Here is a 14178-nt window from a genome sequence, read left to right on the forward strand (position 1 = left end):
TTTTACTATATGAAATAATTTCTTTTTCTGCATAATTTAACATTATTGGTCAGGAATTATTAAAGATTTCAGGACTAATGAATTATAATTAGGGGAATTTACCTTTGGAGCGTGACACCTGACATCATATAATTCCCCGAGAAAGATTTCCAAGAAATAGATTTCACGGAATTGTGGGACTTATTTAGATATCAGTTCCTGGAAACCTTTGTTGTTGTATGCTCAGATATGTCTGGGTGTAGCATTCGTGTTCGTGGTGTGCCAAAGGAGTTGTCTAAAACCGACTTGGAGATCTATTTTCAAAGCAAAAAGAAATCTAATGGTGGAGATATAGACAATATTGAGTTTGACCCTGATCGAGGCGAAGCAAGGATCGTATTTAAGGAATCTTCAGGTATAATTTATTGTCTTTATCTTTAGTTCAAAGGCTTACTTCACCACAATAGAAGACTTGCATTTATATTCGAACACAAAACAACGATCGTATCGTTATATATATATATACACTTGATTGCAGAAAGGTTTTATTATACATTTATACAAATACCTAATTATTCAGTATATTTAATGATATGCAAAACAGAAAACTCGCTTTATTTATCATTTGTTTCATTCAATGAATGTCAAAATATTTTATTTTTGTGTTTCACATCTTACAGATTATAAATCAATTGGTTTTGAGGGTTAAAAAAGTAAAATTGCAATATGCATCTCATTAGGTATTTGTACTATAAATGTATTAATGTATACTACAACGTTTCTGCAATCGAGTGTGTATATATATATATACAGCCATTTGCAAAAATTATGGCCGTTTCAAATATAAATACAAGTATATCGAAAGTTTCTCATACAAGACAGGATATCTTTCTTGGTATTTTTTTCAGAAAGCCCTAGTGATAGACAGCTCGAAAAAAATATAAGGGATGCTATTCCATAATTTTTGATATGCTTTGGATATACTTGTATATATATTGGAAGCCGCCATAATTTTTGCAAGTGGCTATATATATATATATATATATATATATAAATCCCCTGAAGAGTGAAGCAATTCACGAAACAGGCTTGTCGGGAAAAATGTTGTCTTGACTTTTTCTTCTCAAACAAATGTTCTGCTCTACTTCTATCGATGTATTGAGCACTATTTTACGGAAAATTGATTCACAGATTTCTTATATATATATATATATATATATATATATATATATATATATATATACACACAGCGATATGCAGAAATTATGATCCAACCAAGTATATACACGCTGGGGCCAGACCTTCCTTGAACTCGGCCACTTACAGCGCGCGCTGGATCATGGGTAGAATTTGAGACAATCCAAGATGGCGGAAAGGATTTTCAAGGAAAATCCTCCATCTGTCTCTTTAACTCCAATTTTGCAAAGAAAAAAACTGGAATACTTTGGAAATACTGACGACCCTCATCAATTAGGTTGTATTTCTCGTTTTTTTTGGGAAGTTGAGTCATGTATCATCATATTAGAAGAGAAATATTTACGGGAAAGAAACCAGCATGTACAAAAGTTAATAGCAAGCCAGCCGATCGTGATGAGGACCCTTAGCAAACTTCACTCTAAAATACTGCGGAAAATGCACAAAAATCCGAACATGTGTAACCCATGGAGAGGAGAAGTAGAAATGGATATTCCTTTAGAAGTTTTCGAAGTGATCATTGATATCATCAACAAGGTAGGCTATGGACATTTTCAAACTGAAACTAAAGCAGTGATCACTGTCACTATCTATGAAGCCAACAAAGCCAAATACATTTTCAACAAGTTGAACCTATATGGGGACACGATTCCGAAGGATCTGTTGTTGAAGAAATCTTTTACTGTGAACCTCAAGGAAGAAGATGAAAGATGCGATGTTGTTATAACAAAGGAAAAGCCAATGACCTGGAGGTATTACAAGAACAGAGAAGTACTTTTTATTAATTTTTCGTATGGATATTGGAACAAAGAAAATATACCTCAGCATTAATATATTCTTGCTCTTTTTTTTGGTTAGTTCATAAATATTATTGGCTTTGTTGGCTTTAGAGTGATAGTGATTGTTGCAAGGGATTGTTACTGCTTTGGATTTGGTTTTAAAGTGCCTTATAGCCAAATAAGTCTCAGTAATTCTCCTTATACACTCATTTTTTCGCAGTATTTTAGAGTTTTCGTATTAAGTCAGTAAGTTATTTTGGCATTTCTCATCTAAAGTGTTGATACATGGCTCAATCTCCCCCCTCCCCCCAACAAAAAAACTAAGCAATACAGGCTAATTTTATTTGTTTGTTCTTAAAGTCAATTTAACAACAAGCAAATTGAAACATCTTATTACTAAAGCATTGTCACAGTCAACGCAGATGAACGGCCTACAGTATATTACTCATGATAACCTAGTAAAATCTGCATTCAATAATAAACACAAGCCAAATTTAAGGTACATATATAAGACCCTGTGCTGGTTAATAAGATTTTAATGTGTATTGTACACTGACAATGAAAATGCCAAAATCCTGTGTATACTTCACCAGATTATGTAAACTTTACACCAAGTAGCAATTAAATTTGTTTGCTAAAATACAAAGAGTGTACTTTTCATCAAATATTGGTCATCCCCAACTGAGTTACCAATTAAACTGTTCCATTTAGATATGGGTGGCTTTGATTAGGATAATATTCCAGGGATAGTAAAGTAAACCTCTCTTAACAGGCAAGTTAATATTAAAATTAGTTTGATAAGATGCAAAGTCTAGTGAATTTTCATTTGTTGAAAATGTTGATCATCCCCAACTGAGTTTCCTCTACTGTTATTCAATTTTGATATAAGGGTGGCCTTGATTTAGATAATGTACCAAGAATAGCTGGTTAAAGTCTCTTTTAAATGATCTCCAAGTAGTTTTTTTGGAAGGGGGGGGGGGTGGTGGTTATTTTGTATTAATGGAACTCACAGATCTGGAGTGTCTCTCTTTGTTAGAAAGTCAAGAAAACTTTTTTAAGTCGTTGTGGAGCTTGCCTTCTTTGGCACTGGTTTCAATTAAATGCATCAGTTGGCTATTGCAAATTTCACATTTCAGCTGGTCTGGGCTATCAATTTTCTTCAATCCACAGTAGCAAAAACTTGTATTCTCTACACATTTGGGGATAAAGTGGTCGCGTGGCTGATTGATCTTAAGCCAACTTTCAGGCTTCTTTTCTTTAAGCCACACAGCATTTACAAATTCATGTTTGAAAACACTCAACCATCGGGAATGCTTGCTGGAGGATGGTGTGAACTCCATGTACTTCTTAAGTTTGATGTGCTTGGCCTCCCTACCCTGCATGCTATTCAGGCCTAAACCATTACCGAGTTCCCTGACTAGCTGTTGGTGATGGAATGGAACTGCATAAGCAATTGTCCATACAGTGGGTGTTATCCTCCCAAGAAATATGGACCATGCATTGAAGAATTCTGAACATAGGCTCGTAAGTCTTCCAACATCTGCATCATTAGTCTCAACCTGGCTGAAGATAGAAGCACTATCTCTCAGCTTTAAAGCTATGAAGGATAAGACGTGCAATTTCAACTTTGTCTTGTTATCAGAAACAAAGGCCAGAAGAACCTTGATGAGCTCCTGAAATCCCCATGAACAAAGCTTGGATTCTTTTCCTGTGAAGCGATATGACAGAGCTTGGTTCTTCTTTCTTCCTTCAGAAAACCATTTGCAGATATTCTTCCATAGCCTGGTACATTTCACTACCTCTTTTAGGCTGGTCATGAACTTAACAAAGGCACTTTGACTTGGTAGCTCATTTACTGTTGAACAACTTTTCAGAGATCCTTCTGGAACGAAGCTAATGGCTAGGGTGAGTAGAATACAAAACCACTGTTGCCATGCATTATTACAGTTGTGAAGAGGCTCTGCTTTGCAACAATCAACATATTTACCTAGAGGAGGAACAAACTCTTGGCGTGACTTAGACTTAGCAATGAACTGTGTCACTTTTGTCCTACCCTTCAGTTCACTAGCTGTGAGTTTAGACTTCTCCTTTGTGACCTTATTAGCTACATCCAGTCTGCCTTTGTAGGTCCAAGGCTGCCAGGTTGATGTCTTTGGGTCAGTGCCAATTCTGCTATTCCTTGTGTCCATATTTCCTTTGTTGACATTTGCAAAGGAAGAAAAGTAAGTGGCTGCATTATTGAGCTCACCACACATTGTTGCCATCCACTTCATATCACTAGGGATAAGTTTTAAAATGAACTTGCATGCATGCTTTGTGCCATTGACTTCTATATCATACACCTTTCTCTCAACATCTTCCATTTCTTTAAAAAGCTGCTTTGTATAAACTATTAGTAGCTCATCATCTTCTGAACAGCTTGCACCCATCAACAGATGATTGTCATCACAGCTGTTGACCTTCTTAAGTAAATTAAGGAAACTAACAAGGTAGGCAGTGGCACACTAATCCCTGCCAAAGGGTGCTGCATCTGCTCCAACTGTAACAAGAAACTCATATTCTTTTCCATTGAACCAGTGAAGTATTGGGCTCTTGGCATGGATTGAAAGATACAGGTAGGCTAGCCTTAAAAGAAATGGTTCCAGTTGTCTATACACTCCAGGTGAGGCAGGCATATTAACTGATTTTCCAAACTCTTGGAGGCTATAAAGATCACCTATTTCAATGCTAGTGTTAATAAAAGAAATGAGGGCTTTGTAAGACAGAATTTTGGGCATTTCACAATCTTTGAATACAGGACCTGTATATGTATTTCTTATGTTGGTATACTTCCTTTTACTAATCATTCCTCCAGTGTATAGTATTTCCAAGCTCCTGACCTTGTTGTCAATACTGGTTTTATATTGTTCAAAGTTTTGTTGCACAATTTGGGGAATAACTTTATCCATACATGTATCAGAATTTGATATGTATTCAGCCATTTCATTATCTCTACTGTTATTTATGAGGGTTACCCACATTCCATCATTAACACAACGGCGTTCATCTTTTTCTCCACTAGCACAGTGAATTTTCTTTAAACTTTTTTTTGTTTTCTTGCGTCGCCTTCTATTTTGCCTGTCAGAGAGGTTTAAGCGCTCACTACTCTTAGGTAATATCACACTCGAAATTGATGGTGCCTTTTTTTTCAAAGGACTGTCTAAGGCCTCTGCACTTTCCAGGTCTGCTAGCTACAAGTATAAATTAAGTTTTTTTATAACTTATTTAACTTCAAAACAGATACTTTTGATCCTAGGAAAGGCTGGTTCAAATTAGAACAAATTCCAGTCGGGCAAAAGTGCAAGGGACAGGTTATATTACACTCAAATACCAGTTGGGCAAAAAACGCAAGAACTGGTTCAGTGAGAACAAAAATTCCAGTCAGGCTAAAGATGCAAAGGACTGAATCAAAAAATTTAAAAAAAAAATTCCAGTCAGGCCAAAAATGCAAAGGACTGGAACAAAAAAATCTTTTAAATTACCTTTCTTTTTTTGTAATTTATTCTCTCAGTTAATGCTTTTGCTTCTCGGTTTAGTTTCTCATGTTCTAGCTTATCTGCAACTACTTTTTCCACTAATTCCTCTCTCTTTCTTTTAAAGTCCCTTGCAAACTGACCTATTGGGAAACGCCGACGATGAGGCATGTCGCTATTCAGAGAAAAGGATAAAGAGCTTTGTTTATTTGAGTACTTGATATAATCATTCATGGGGCATATTCATGAACACTTTTTTACAGATTACGATCATAAGACAGTACCTAAAACCAGCTCTTATAGATGAAAAGCTTTGTTCATTTCAGTATTTGATAAATAACCATCTTCAGGGGGCATATTCAAGAACACTTTTTTACAGATTACAGTCATAAGACAGCACCTAAAGCCAAAAAAATATAAAAAGCTTTCATTATTTGAGTACTTGACAAAGAATAATCTTCAGGGGGACTATAATCATGTAAATTCTATTATATATTATATTTATAACACAGCAACTAAAAGCCAGCACTTTTAGATCATAAAAACAGAACAAAAAATCAGAATTATTCACAAATGCTTAATAGCAACACTGCTGTATTACCCTGCTGATGGGTTTGTTTATGCATACAAAATGTGAGAATTCAATAATCCATTCATCGTAAGCTTAAAAAATTCTACAAACATTAAAAGAAATTGGTCAGGCCTGTATTAACGCTCTCATCGCGATGAAAGAATATAAGAATTAAGTATATCGCTTATTAAACTTCTGACCATCCTAAACATAGCATTTTGGCTTTGCGGAAGAGTGTTAGAGCGCGCGTCATTTTTTTGCCTACAGTAGACAAATAGAGTCAACATGAATGTTGACTGATATTTTACTTATAAAACTCACCTGAATGTTAGACTGCATTCGACTGCAGTGATTTAGCCTTATTTGAAATCTTTTATAATGTCCAAACACCACTTTTCAAACACTAAACACGAAATATGAAAGACTTTCGCATGAAAGACCAACTTTCGCACTGAAAACAGAGAATAAGAGCTATATTAGTTCATTCTTCGTTTCGAACGTGCCAAAACGATCTTGAAATCCTCAACAAACCGCTTGGTTTAAAAAATTCTAAAATAAACTTAGGAGGTTTTTCACTGCATAAAATGAACAAACAGTTCCTTAAAGTCAATCGTATCGTTTCGGAATTTTTGATTTCTTCTTAGTTTGAAAATAAAACGACATTAAACAGACTGTACTTGTCTTACCTTTTCGATGAGTCGATATCCATAATAGCTGAAAAATAAAAAATTATCGTCGCTCGAAAAACCAAAATAAACCCGCCATGTTTGGGCTCACTGCAAAGGCCTGTCAACAAAGCAGCAATATTCGACAGTCGGTGGTATTTTCCGAATTCCGATCGGCTGTTATGAATTTTTTCCCGAGCCTTCTCGGATCCCGAAGCTACAATAGCTATAATGTGGCCGAGTTCAAGTAAGGCCTGGTCCCAGCGTGATAGTATATATGACTATATCGGGTGCATTATGGGTAATGGACTCGTGGGATTCAAAGCGGGATTAAAAGTACCAAAGCGTTGGCTGGCAAACTCCACTTGTTCCAACCAGAAAAGGAATTTTCACCCTGCCTAGGACTCGACAGTCGGCGTTATTTTCAATATAAACCGCTGTTTATTTTAAGCAATTTTGATTAATATTTAAACTTTCACTCTCGTGAGTGAACTTGTTTTGCATAAAATAGCAAAGCTTCTAATAGCTTGAGCCAAAAAAAAAAGAGAGAGAAATAAAAGAAAAAGTAACACCACAAAGAATCACTAAGTTATCAGACGAGAAGTGGAATAATATGCCTCTCTTAAGCAAGAATAACTTATGTTTATCTAGAAATTATATTCAGCCTGTGTCAATTTTTCAGAAGAAAACGTCTTTGTCAATGAGCTCGTAAAAAAGTTTGTAACATTAGTTTTTTTATTTAGTTTGCTTTTGTGCTAATGTATATTATCTTATTTTTTAATAAGTCTAATTTATTTCTCATTTCTTTATCCCCTTCAAGCTGCTGAGAGGGTCCTTGCTAAAGGAATATACAAATATAAAGGAGCTCGTTTAACTGTGGTCAAAGAAATGCAGTCTAGAGAAGATAGTACAAGTGAAAGACCCGGCTATGAAGAAGAGCTAGAAGATTATAAGGTAACTGCCTTTGCACAAAAGATATCATATGAATTTAGGCACTGCCTAGAGAGCGAAGCTCTCGATTTAGATAAAACTGAAAGATATAAATATTCATTTCTTTTTCTTCGTCAAGATGAAGATAATGTCCCCCATTTAATAGGAACCATGAAGTGAAAAAAATCGAAATGCACTACATCATCTTCTTCGCAAGAGTCTTTGTTTTCGACCTTATACTACTCTCCCATTTTGTCACGATATGTACACAACCCACCACCAGCCACCCCAGACCCCAGGGGCTAGTTTTGTTCTCGAAAACAGTTTTCCATGACCGATATTTTTAGGCTTTGAATTCCTGGTTAATTTTACTTGAAAAACGAAAGATAGCCCAGATATATCCGATAAAATATCAAGTTTACTGATATTTACCTTGGATGTCTTTTATTAAAATGGTGGAGATTACCAAACTTTTTAAGGACAAAGCAACACTCCAAAACAGACTTGAAAACTGTTAAGGAACGTTGAGCAAAATATAGGTTTACTTTTTCTTCTTTACATAACGATGTTTGGTTATCCATATGAAGAGTTCTATGTGCTTATATGAACCGTATTTTTACTTATTATATGGCAAGGTAATTTCACGCGCTTTGATTGGTCAATTTGCGGTCCATAACTTACGGTACGGACCGAAAAATGAAATGGTTCACCGAGTGTACGTACTTATGATCTTTTAAAACATTCAAATCTTTATCAAAATAATATATTTCTGGATGAAAATCGTCGGAAAACCTTCAATAAATAATTAAAGATAACTGAAAGTCACTGGCATTTAATGTAAAACTTATAAAACAAGCGACAACTCTTTCATACAAGCGAAACTCTTTCGATCAAGGCTCTACACGGCACTAGTTGAGCGATTTTGTACGACTAGAAAAAACTAGAAAAACTAACTATGCTAAAGCTAAAACTATGTCAAACTACGAACTAAAGGGTGGTGAAAAGCGGCTAATTCAGTAAATGAAATAAAGATAGGTTTACCGTAGAGTTAACGTAAATTTGTTATTTCAGTGAGCTAACAACGTCCAGTTTGAACTTATCTGAATCGATCGGGTGAAGAAGCCAGTAGTTTCTTTCGTAAACGTTTTAAGCAGTTTTCTAGGCTCATCCGCTCTTGAAGTATGTCCATATTTCAGTAATATTTCACCCCCACTTGAATTTGAATGTATTTTTAGACAGAGAGTTGGCAGTACCTTTTTTAATTGAGTCGAAAGTGTGCCTTCTTCATGACTTCAGCCATTGTACATATGGCGGCCTGCTTCAAACAGTCAAAACGTTGAAAATTGACGAAAACTATCCATGTTCAGCCAGCCGTAATTTTTCAAAGCTTCTCATTCATTTCTGGAGACAGTTTTTGAGTTTTTTTCTCAATAAAAGGCAGGAAAACAAGCGGAAGGCTGTAGTATTTTTCATCTTGGTTGTGAATATCTTGAAGTTTGAAGTACGACAGTTTTCGTCTCAATCTCATGTTGAGTTCTTGAGGTCTTCTTTTGATGCCTCACTTAAAGCCTCACTTTTGTTAACTAGTATTTCAGAAAACTTTGAACTTTAGCTAAATTCTTTCAAAGTAAACTAAAACTTCGCCTTTTGAGCGCCTCAAACACTACATGACTTTTGGCACGTACAGGAAGCCCTTTCAATGCAGTTCTCGTTTGACATGCGCTGTCAACTTTACTTTTTGTTGCTTCGCCTCTTTTTGATCTCAATGCCTTGCCATATAATAAATATCTTATTAACCTCGTTTGCTCGGTCCGTACCGTAAGTTATGGATCCTCGTTTTTTCCACTTTTTTATGGCCCGCGCGCTATGCGCTTTGGCCATAAGGCAGTGGAAAAAACTCGGTCCATAACTTACGGTACGGACCTCGCACTCGGTTAATAAGAGCTATGTATTTAACCGTATTTAATGAAAATAAGAAAATAAATGCGTTTAGTAGAAACAGAGAGAAAAATTTCTAGTCATAATTATTTATTAAAATATTGTATATTCCTTTCATATGAGCCTGTTTGACTATTCTTCGGGAAACTTAAAAACTAAGCTTACAAGAGTTTGAGATTCCATTTTACCAGTTTTCATCTGTTTTCATGTGTGAAAAAGATGTGGAAATCATGAACGACAAAAGTTTACATTCAGTTAAACTTTACAAAAAGTGCAAATATGTATACCTTGTTTTACTTCATTCAATATTTTGAAAAACTATCTATAAAAATAGTAAAACTATTGGATGTAAGTCTACTTTTGTTTGCCTATAGAATCCTATAGGAGGCCAACGAAACTGCTTTTTCATGTACGTAAAAACATGCGAGAGTAGGTTTAAAAAAGCGCGAATCATGAAGATTTATAAGCTAGATAAAGGGCGAATATTTTTTTGTAATATTTACTCCGTTTTATATTCCATCCAGCATTAAAATAAATTATCTATAGAAATATTAAAACTTTTGAGAGAAACTTTTGATTTTTAGATAGAAAGTAAAAATATACGATCATTGTTCGCTAAAAACCCATACCTGAATCATTGAAGAATAGCTCTAGATCAGTCTTTGACTATATAAAAAAAATTCTGTTATTGGGCTTAAATTTTGTCCCAAAGCGTTTTTTCTGTGCATTTGAGAGCCGGTTATTGCTTTATTTTTTGCTTTGGCATCATGCGGGTTCCCTGTGTTGTGTACACGGACGTTTGCCCGTACGTACGTAAGGACGGAAGTGACGTAGTAGTCAAGCCATGAAAATTAACTCGACAGGTTAACAATTTCTCTTAAGTATGGTGCTCCGCTATGAAGGCAAGGAAAATATATTTTATCATTTCCTCTCTTTACATCTTGATACAACGAGAATCAGACTCCTACGAGGACGTCTGGCGAAAGAACTTGGTCTCGGTGCAAAGGAGATAGCGGATCACTGACGTCATCTGTTTTAACAAGTACAGCACGAAACGATTGAAATTTCATGTTGTTTGAAAAGGAGCTTTTAGGAGAGCTTAAATTGCTATATGATTTCCAATGAAGTCTGTTGTTTAGTAGAGTTCCGGAACATATTGGTACTGAAATGGTGGTATTTCCGAAAAAATAAACGATAAAAATAAGCGATAATAAATGATTGTTATTATTATTATTTCTTTAGTATGCTTCTGTTCTGGTCAGCGGTCTATCTGCTAAAACTACAAAAGACGCCATACAAATGTACTTTGAAAATTCTCGTCGGTCTCATGGTGGTGACGTCAAAAACGTCGAACTCAATGAAAATCAAGCTGTCGTTAAATTTGAATCTCCAAATGGTAAGTTGACTGATGTTATTTGCCATGCTAGATTGAGGGAGAGGGGGGACAGAGTGTAGTTGTCATTGCATTGCAGCGTGTGACTGTTTTAGGGTAAATGTTCATATTCGTAGTAATTCTAAATTAAGCGACAGTTTAAGATGAAAATAACAGTTTTAACCTCAAGGACGTGTGCCTTTTAAGGCCAGGCCTTGAATAAGATGCCGAGAAATTATTCGTTTTTCGATATGGAATTTCGTCTGACGTAGCTTCTGAGTTTTCATGAGCATTTTGTTTCGTGCGTTGTTGGTCATAACGCGCGGCGTTCGATTTCACGGAGATTTTTTTTCAGGAAAATATGTTGTAATCAAGTCCCTTGGGATGATATTTTTTTGGAATTTCAAATATTTTGTATTTTTCCGTAAAATAAGTGGGGTTTGCTGACTTTTTTAGAGCTATAAAAGTTTGAAGAAGTGAAAAACGTGTACGTTTTCTTGATATTTGGCTCATGAAAACATGCAAATGACGTGCTGCGCGCGAACGATGCCCACGAACGTCCTTAAATTAGTTTCTTTTATTTTTAATGATTGGTATCAGTAATTTTTTGTTAATGGCTATTTAACTACTAATTTTCTTAGGCATTATGTGCATCTTCAAGAAATTATTTCGTAGTCAAAAGACTTGTTATTTGTATTTGCTTTTAGTCGCCAAAAAAGTATTGGAGTGGGGAAAACACACTTTAGACGGATGTCCACTGACCGTAACAAAACCAGTCCAGCCAATGCAAGCTCTTTCTTTGGACGAAGAAGAAGACTCAGAAGAAACTGTACAGCGTTCTAGAGTAGTCAGAGTTATAGGGATTTCAGACAAAACAACCAAAGACGCGTTATTGAATTTTTTCGAGAATACAGGACGGTCTGGAGGAGGAGAGATAGAGGATATTCAACATGTTCCAGACGAGAGATTGGCTAACATCACATTTTCTTCTCCTGACGGTATTGCTTCGTTTGCTTGTTTCTTGATTTTGTTTGTTTTTGTTGATATTTTGTTATCGTTTTTAGTCCTGTTATTGCATATTTCTGCCATCCTATTGCTATCATCTTGGTTGAATTTAACAAAACAGCTTCATTTGGTTGGATTCTTTTACTCCATAAGACAACCTAGTGACCGACGTTATATCCAGCTGTCCCGAAGACTACGCGCGAAAAGGATTGTTGGTAGAAATGGAGCGGCCCACTCACCAGTCTCTCACTATTAGACCGCGCGGTTCATCGCATGAATTTTGAGCCCCCCATCTTGAAAATTTGCCTATATTAGTGAATAGTGGCAAATTTTTCACTCCTTTGTGTCTCCAAAGCCTCATCTGACTTAATTTACTTATACACAAGTACCTCGATCTGTTGATTGTAAGTGAAAGAAACATGAATAAATGCGAATATAATCATGACTCTAAAGATCATGGTTCTTCACTCGTAAAAATAGAGTTTGTTTACATTTGATTTTACTTGCTATGTGTCGAGAAATATTCCAAATAGTAATATTAAGTACTTAAAAAGTTCTTGTGCTTTGGCTGAGTCATTCAGCGAGAAAATAGCAAAATAATACTCGTTGGAGAAGCACAGATCGCTGTTTCAACTCTACTCGATGGGAAGAACGACCTAGAGGCAGCCATCAACTTTTTTAGAGCCAAAGACAAGACAAAGAAGACAAAAACACGAAACTCCTGTAAACCGACTCTCAAGCGGTTCAATCGTCTTTTATTCACCTTTGCAGATAAATAAACAGTGAAATTCTATGTAGATAATATAAGAAATATTCCAATGTGTTGTAAACTCTATTTTCTATCATAGATCAGTGAAATCCGTCAGAAATTCCTTCCGAGCTTCGTCGAACCGCGTGTATTTTTCTTATAACAGGACTGAGAACGAGGGCCGCTCCACTGAAATTCAAAACGCACCGTGATTGGTCTGTTCGCGCGCTCTCCGGACAGCTGGATGGGAACGAATATAATCCTGCAATATATGTACTCTTGTACTATAGTTGTCATGACAAATTCTAATTGACGTTTGGCTTATAAATTACACGTAGAAGAAACATGTTATTTTTCGATAAACGTTTGGCTCGTTATTTAGTATTGATTGCATAAACTTCAAATTTCTCATTTGTTTTTGTGTTATTTGTATGTCCTTTTCATTTCCCCTCCATGTATTGCGCGTCTCCTACGCAAAGGTACTAATTATAGCTTTTATTCCGTGCAAATAGTACATTTATCAGCTTCTTTTTCTATTATAGATGCAGAGCGAGTGTCTCAGAAAGAAAGCCTCGAGCTTGACGGTTCTAAGCTTACGATTACACTGAAAGAAATTCCTAAAGAAATCTCAAAAGACCCAAACAAACTTCAAGTGATGGGAATAAGCGAAAAAACAACCAAGGACGGGCTCGAATCATTCATGGAAGTGGTCAGCGGAGTGGAAGTAGAGAGCATCCTCTTTGGAAGTAATTTTAATGCAATGGCTACTTTTAAGGAACCACCTGGTAAGTTGTACTCCATACCAAGGTTTACTTGGAGCACTAAATATTATGTCTGCGCTCTTTATAGCGGAGCTCTGACGTCACTTCCGCACGTACTTCCGTGTACACAACACAGGGATCCCGCTTGATATCAAAGCAAAATTACTCTCAAATTCGGCTCTCAAATGCACAGAACAAAATCGCTTTAGGGCAAGTTATAGACCAAAAACGATTTAAAAACGTTTTCAAAGATGGATCAAGAAGTGTTCTTCAAGAATTCAGGTGTGTGTTTTTTAGCAAACAATTGTATATTATAATTTTTTTGACAAGCATTTTTCTCGACGAGTTGACAAATCAAAGACTTTCTCTCAAAACTTTTTATATTTCTATAGAAAAGGTTAAATTATTTCAATGCAGGAGGAAAAATAATACGGAGAGCATATTACAACGACAAATATTGGATTTTAGTAGTGTATGATGAAGTACCAAACGCTGGTTAGTTTTGGAAAATACTTTTTTGTCTTCGAGAAAAAGGGGGAAATCTGTTTGAGCTCCAGGGACGATTTTCGCTGCCAAAAGATGGCTGAAAATTGCTTACTTTAATTATTTCGCTTGGTCCGTGTATCAAAACTATTGATCCAAAGAGCCTTCTAATACTTTTAACCAAAAGTACAACTCTTATTTGATCAACTAGGAGTATTTTCATAAAAATCGAACAACTCAG

At 35.8% G+C, this 14178-nt stretch overlaps 1 protein-coding gene and 1 long non-coding RNA gene across 2 annotated transcripts; one reads left to right on the forward strand and one right to left on the reverse strand.

Annotated features, from left to right (window-relative positions):
* The first annotated feature begins 206 nt into the window (after nucleotides 1-206).
* Nucleotides 207-13954, forward strand: LOC148909167 (uncharacterized). The gene is made up of 6 exons (XM_089034033.1): nucleotides 207-394; nucleotides 7521-7654; nucleotides 10811-10964; nucleotides 11648-12160; nucleotides 13236-13478; nucleotides 13872-13954. Exons 1-6 carry the CDS (start codon nucleotides 229-231, stop codon nucleotides 13952-13954), a joined length of 1293 nt encoding a protein of 430 aa, XP_088890159.1. The 5' UTR covers nucleotides 207-228.
* On the reverse strand, nucleotides 5657-6901 carry LOC116302078 (uncharacterized). Its single transcript, XR_004197813.2, has 3 exons — nucleotides 6722-6901; nucleotides 6357-6486; nucleotides 5657-5864 (listed from the first exon to the last, which is right to left on the reverse strand). It is a non-coding gene; the product is annotated as an uncharacterized LOC116302078 (long non-coding RNA).
* Nucleotides 13955-14178: the final 224 nt, after the last annotated feature.

Source organism: Actinia tenebrosa, unplaced genomic scaffold, assembly GCF_029948245.1.
Source record: "Actinia tenebrosa isolate PJP-AT-01 unplaced genomic scaffold, QUT_ActTen_1.0 PGA_scaffold2__45_contigs__length_23673736, whole genome shotgun sequence".
NCBI classification, from domain to species: domain Eukaryota; kingdom Metazoa; phylum Cnidaria; class Anthozoa; order Actiniaria; family Actiniidae; genus Actinia; species Actinia tenebrosa.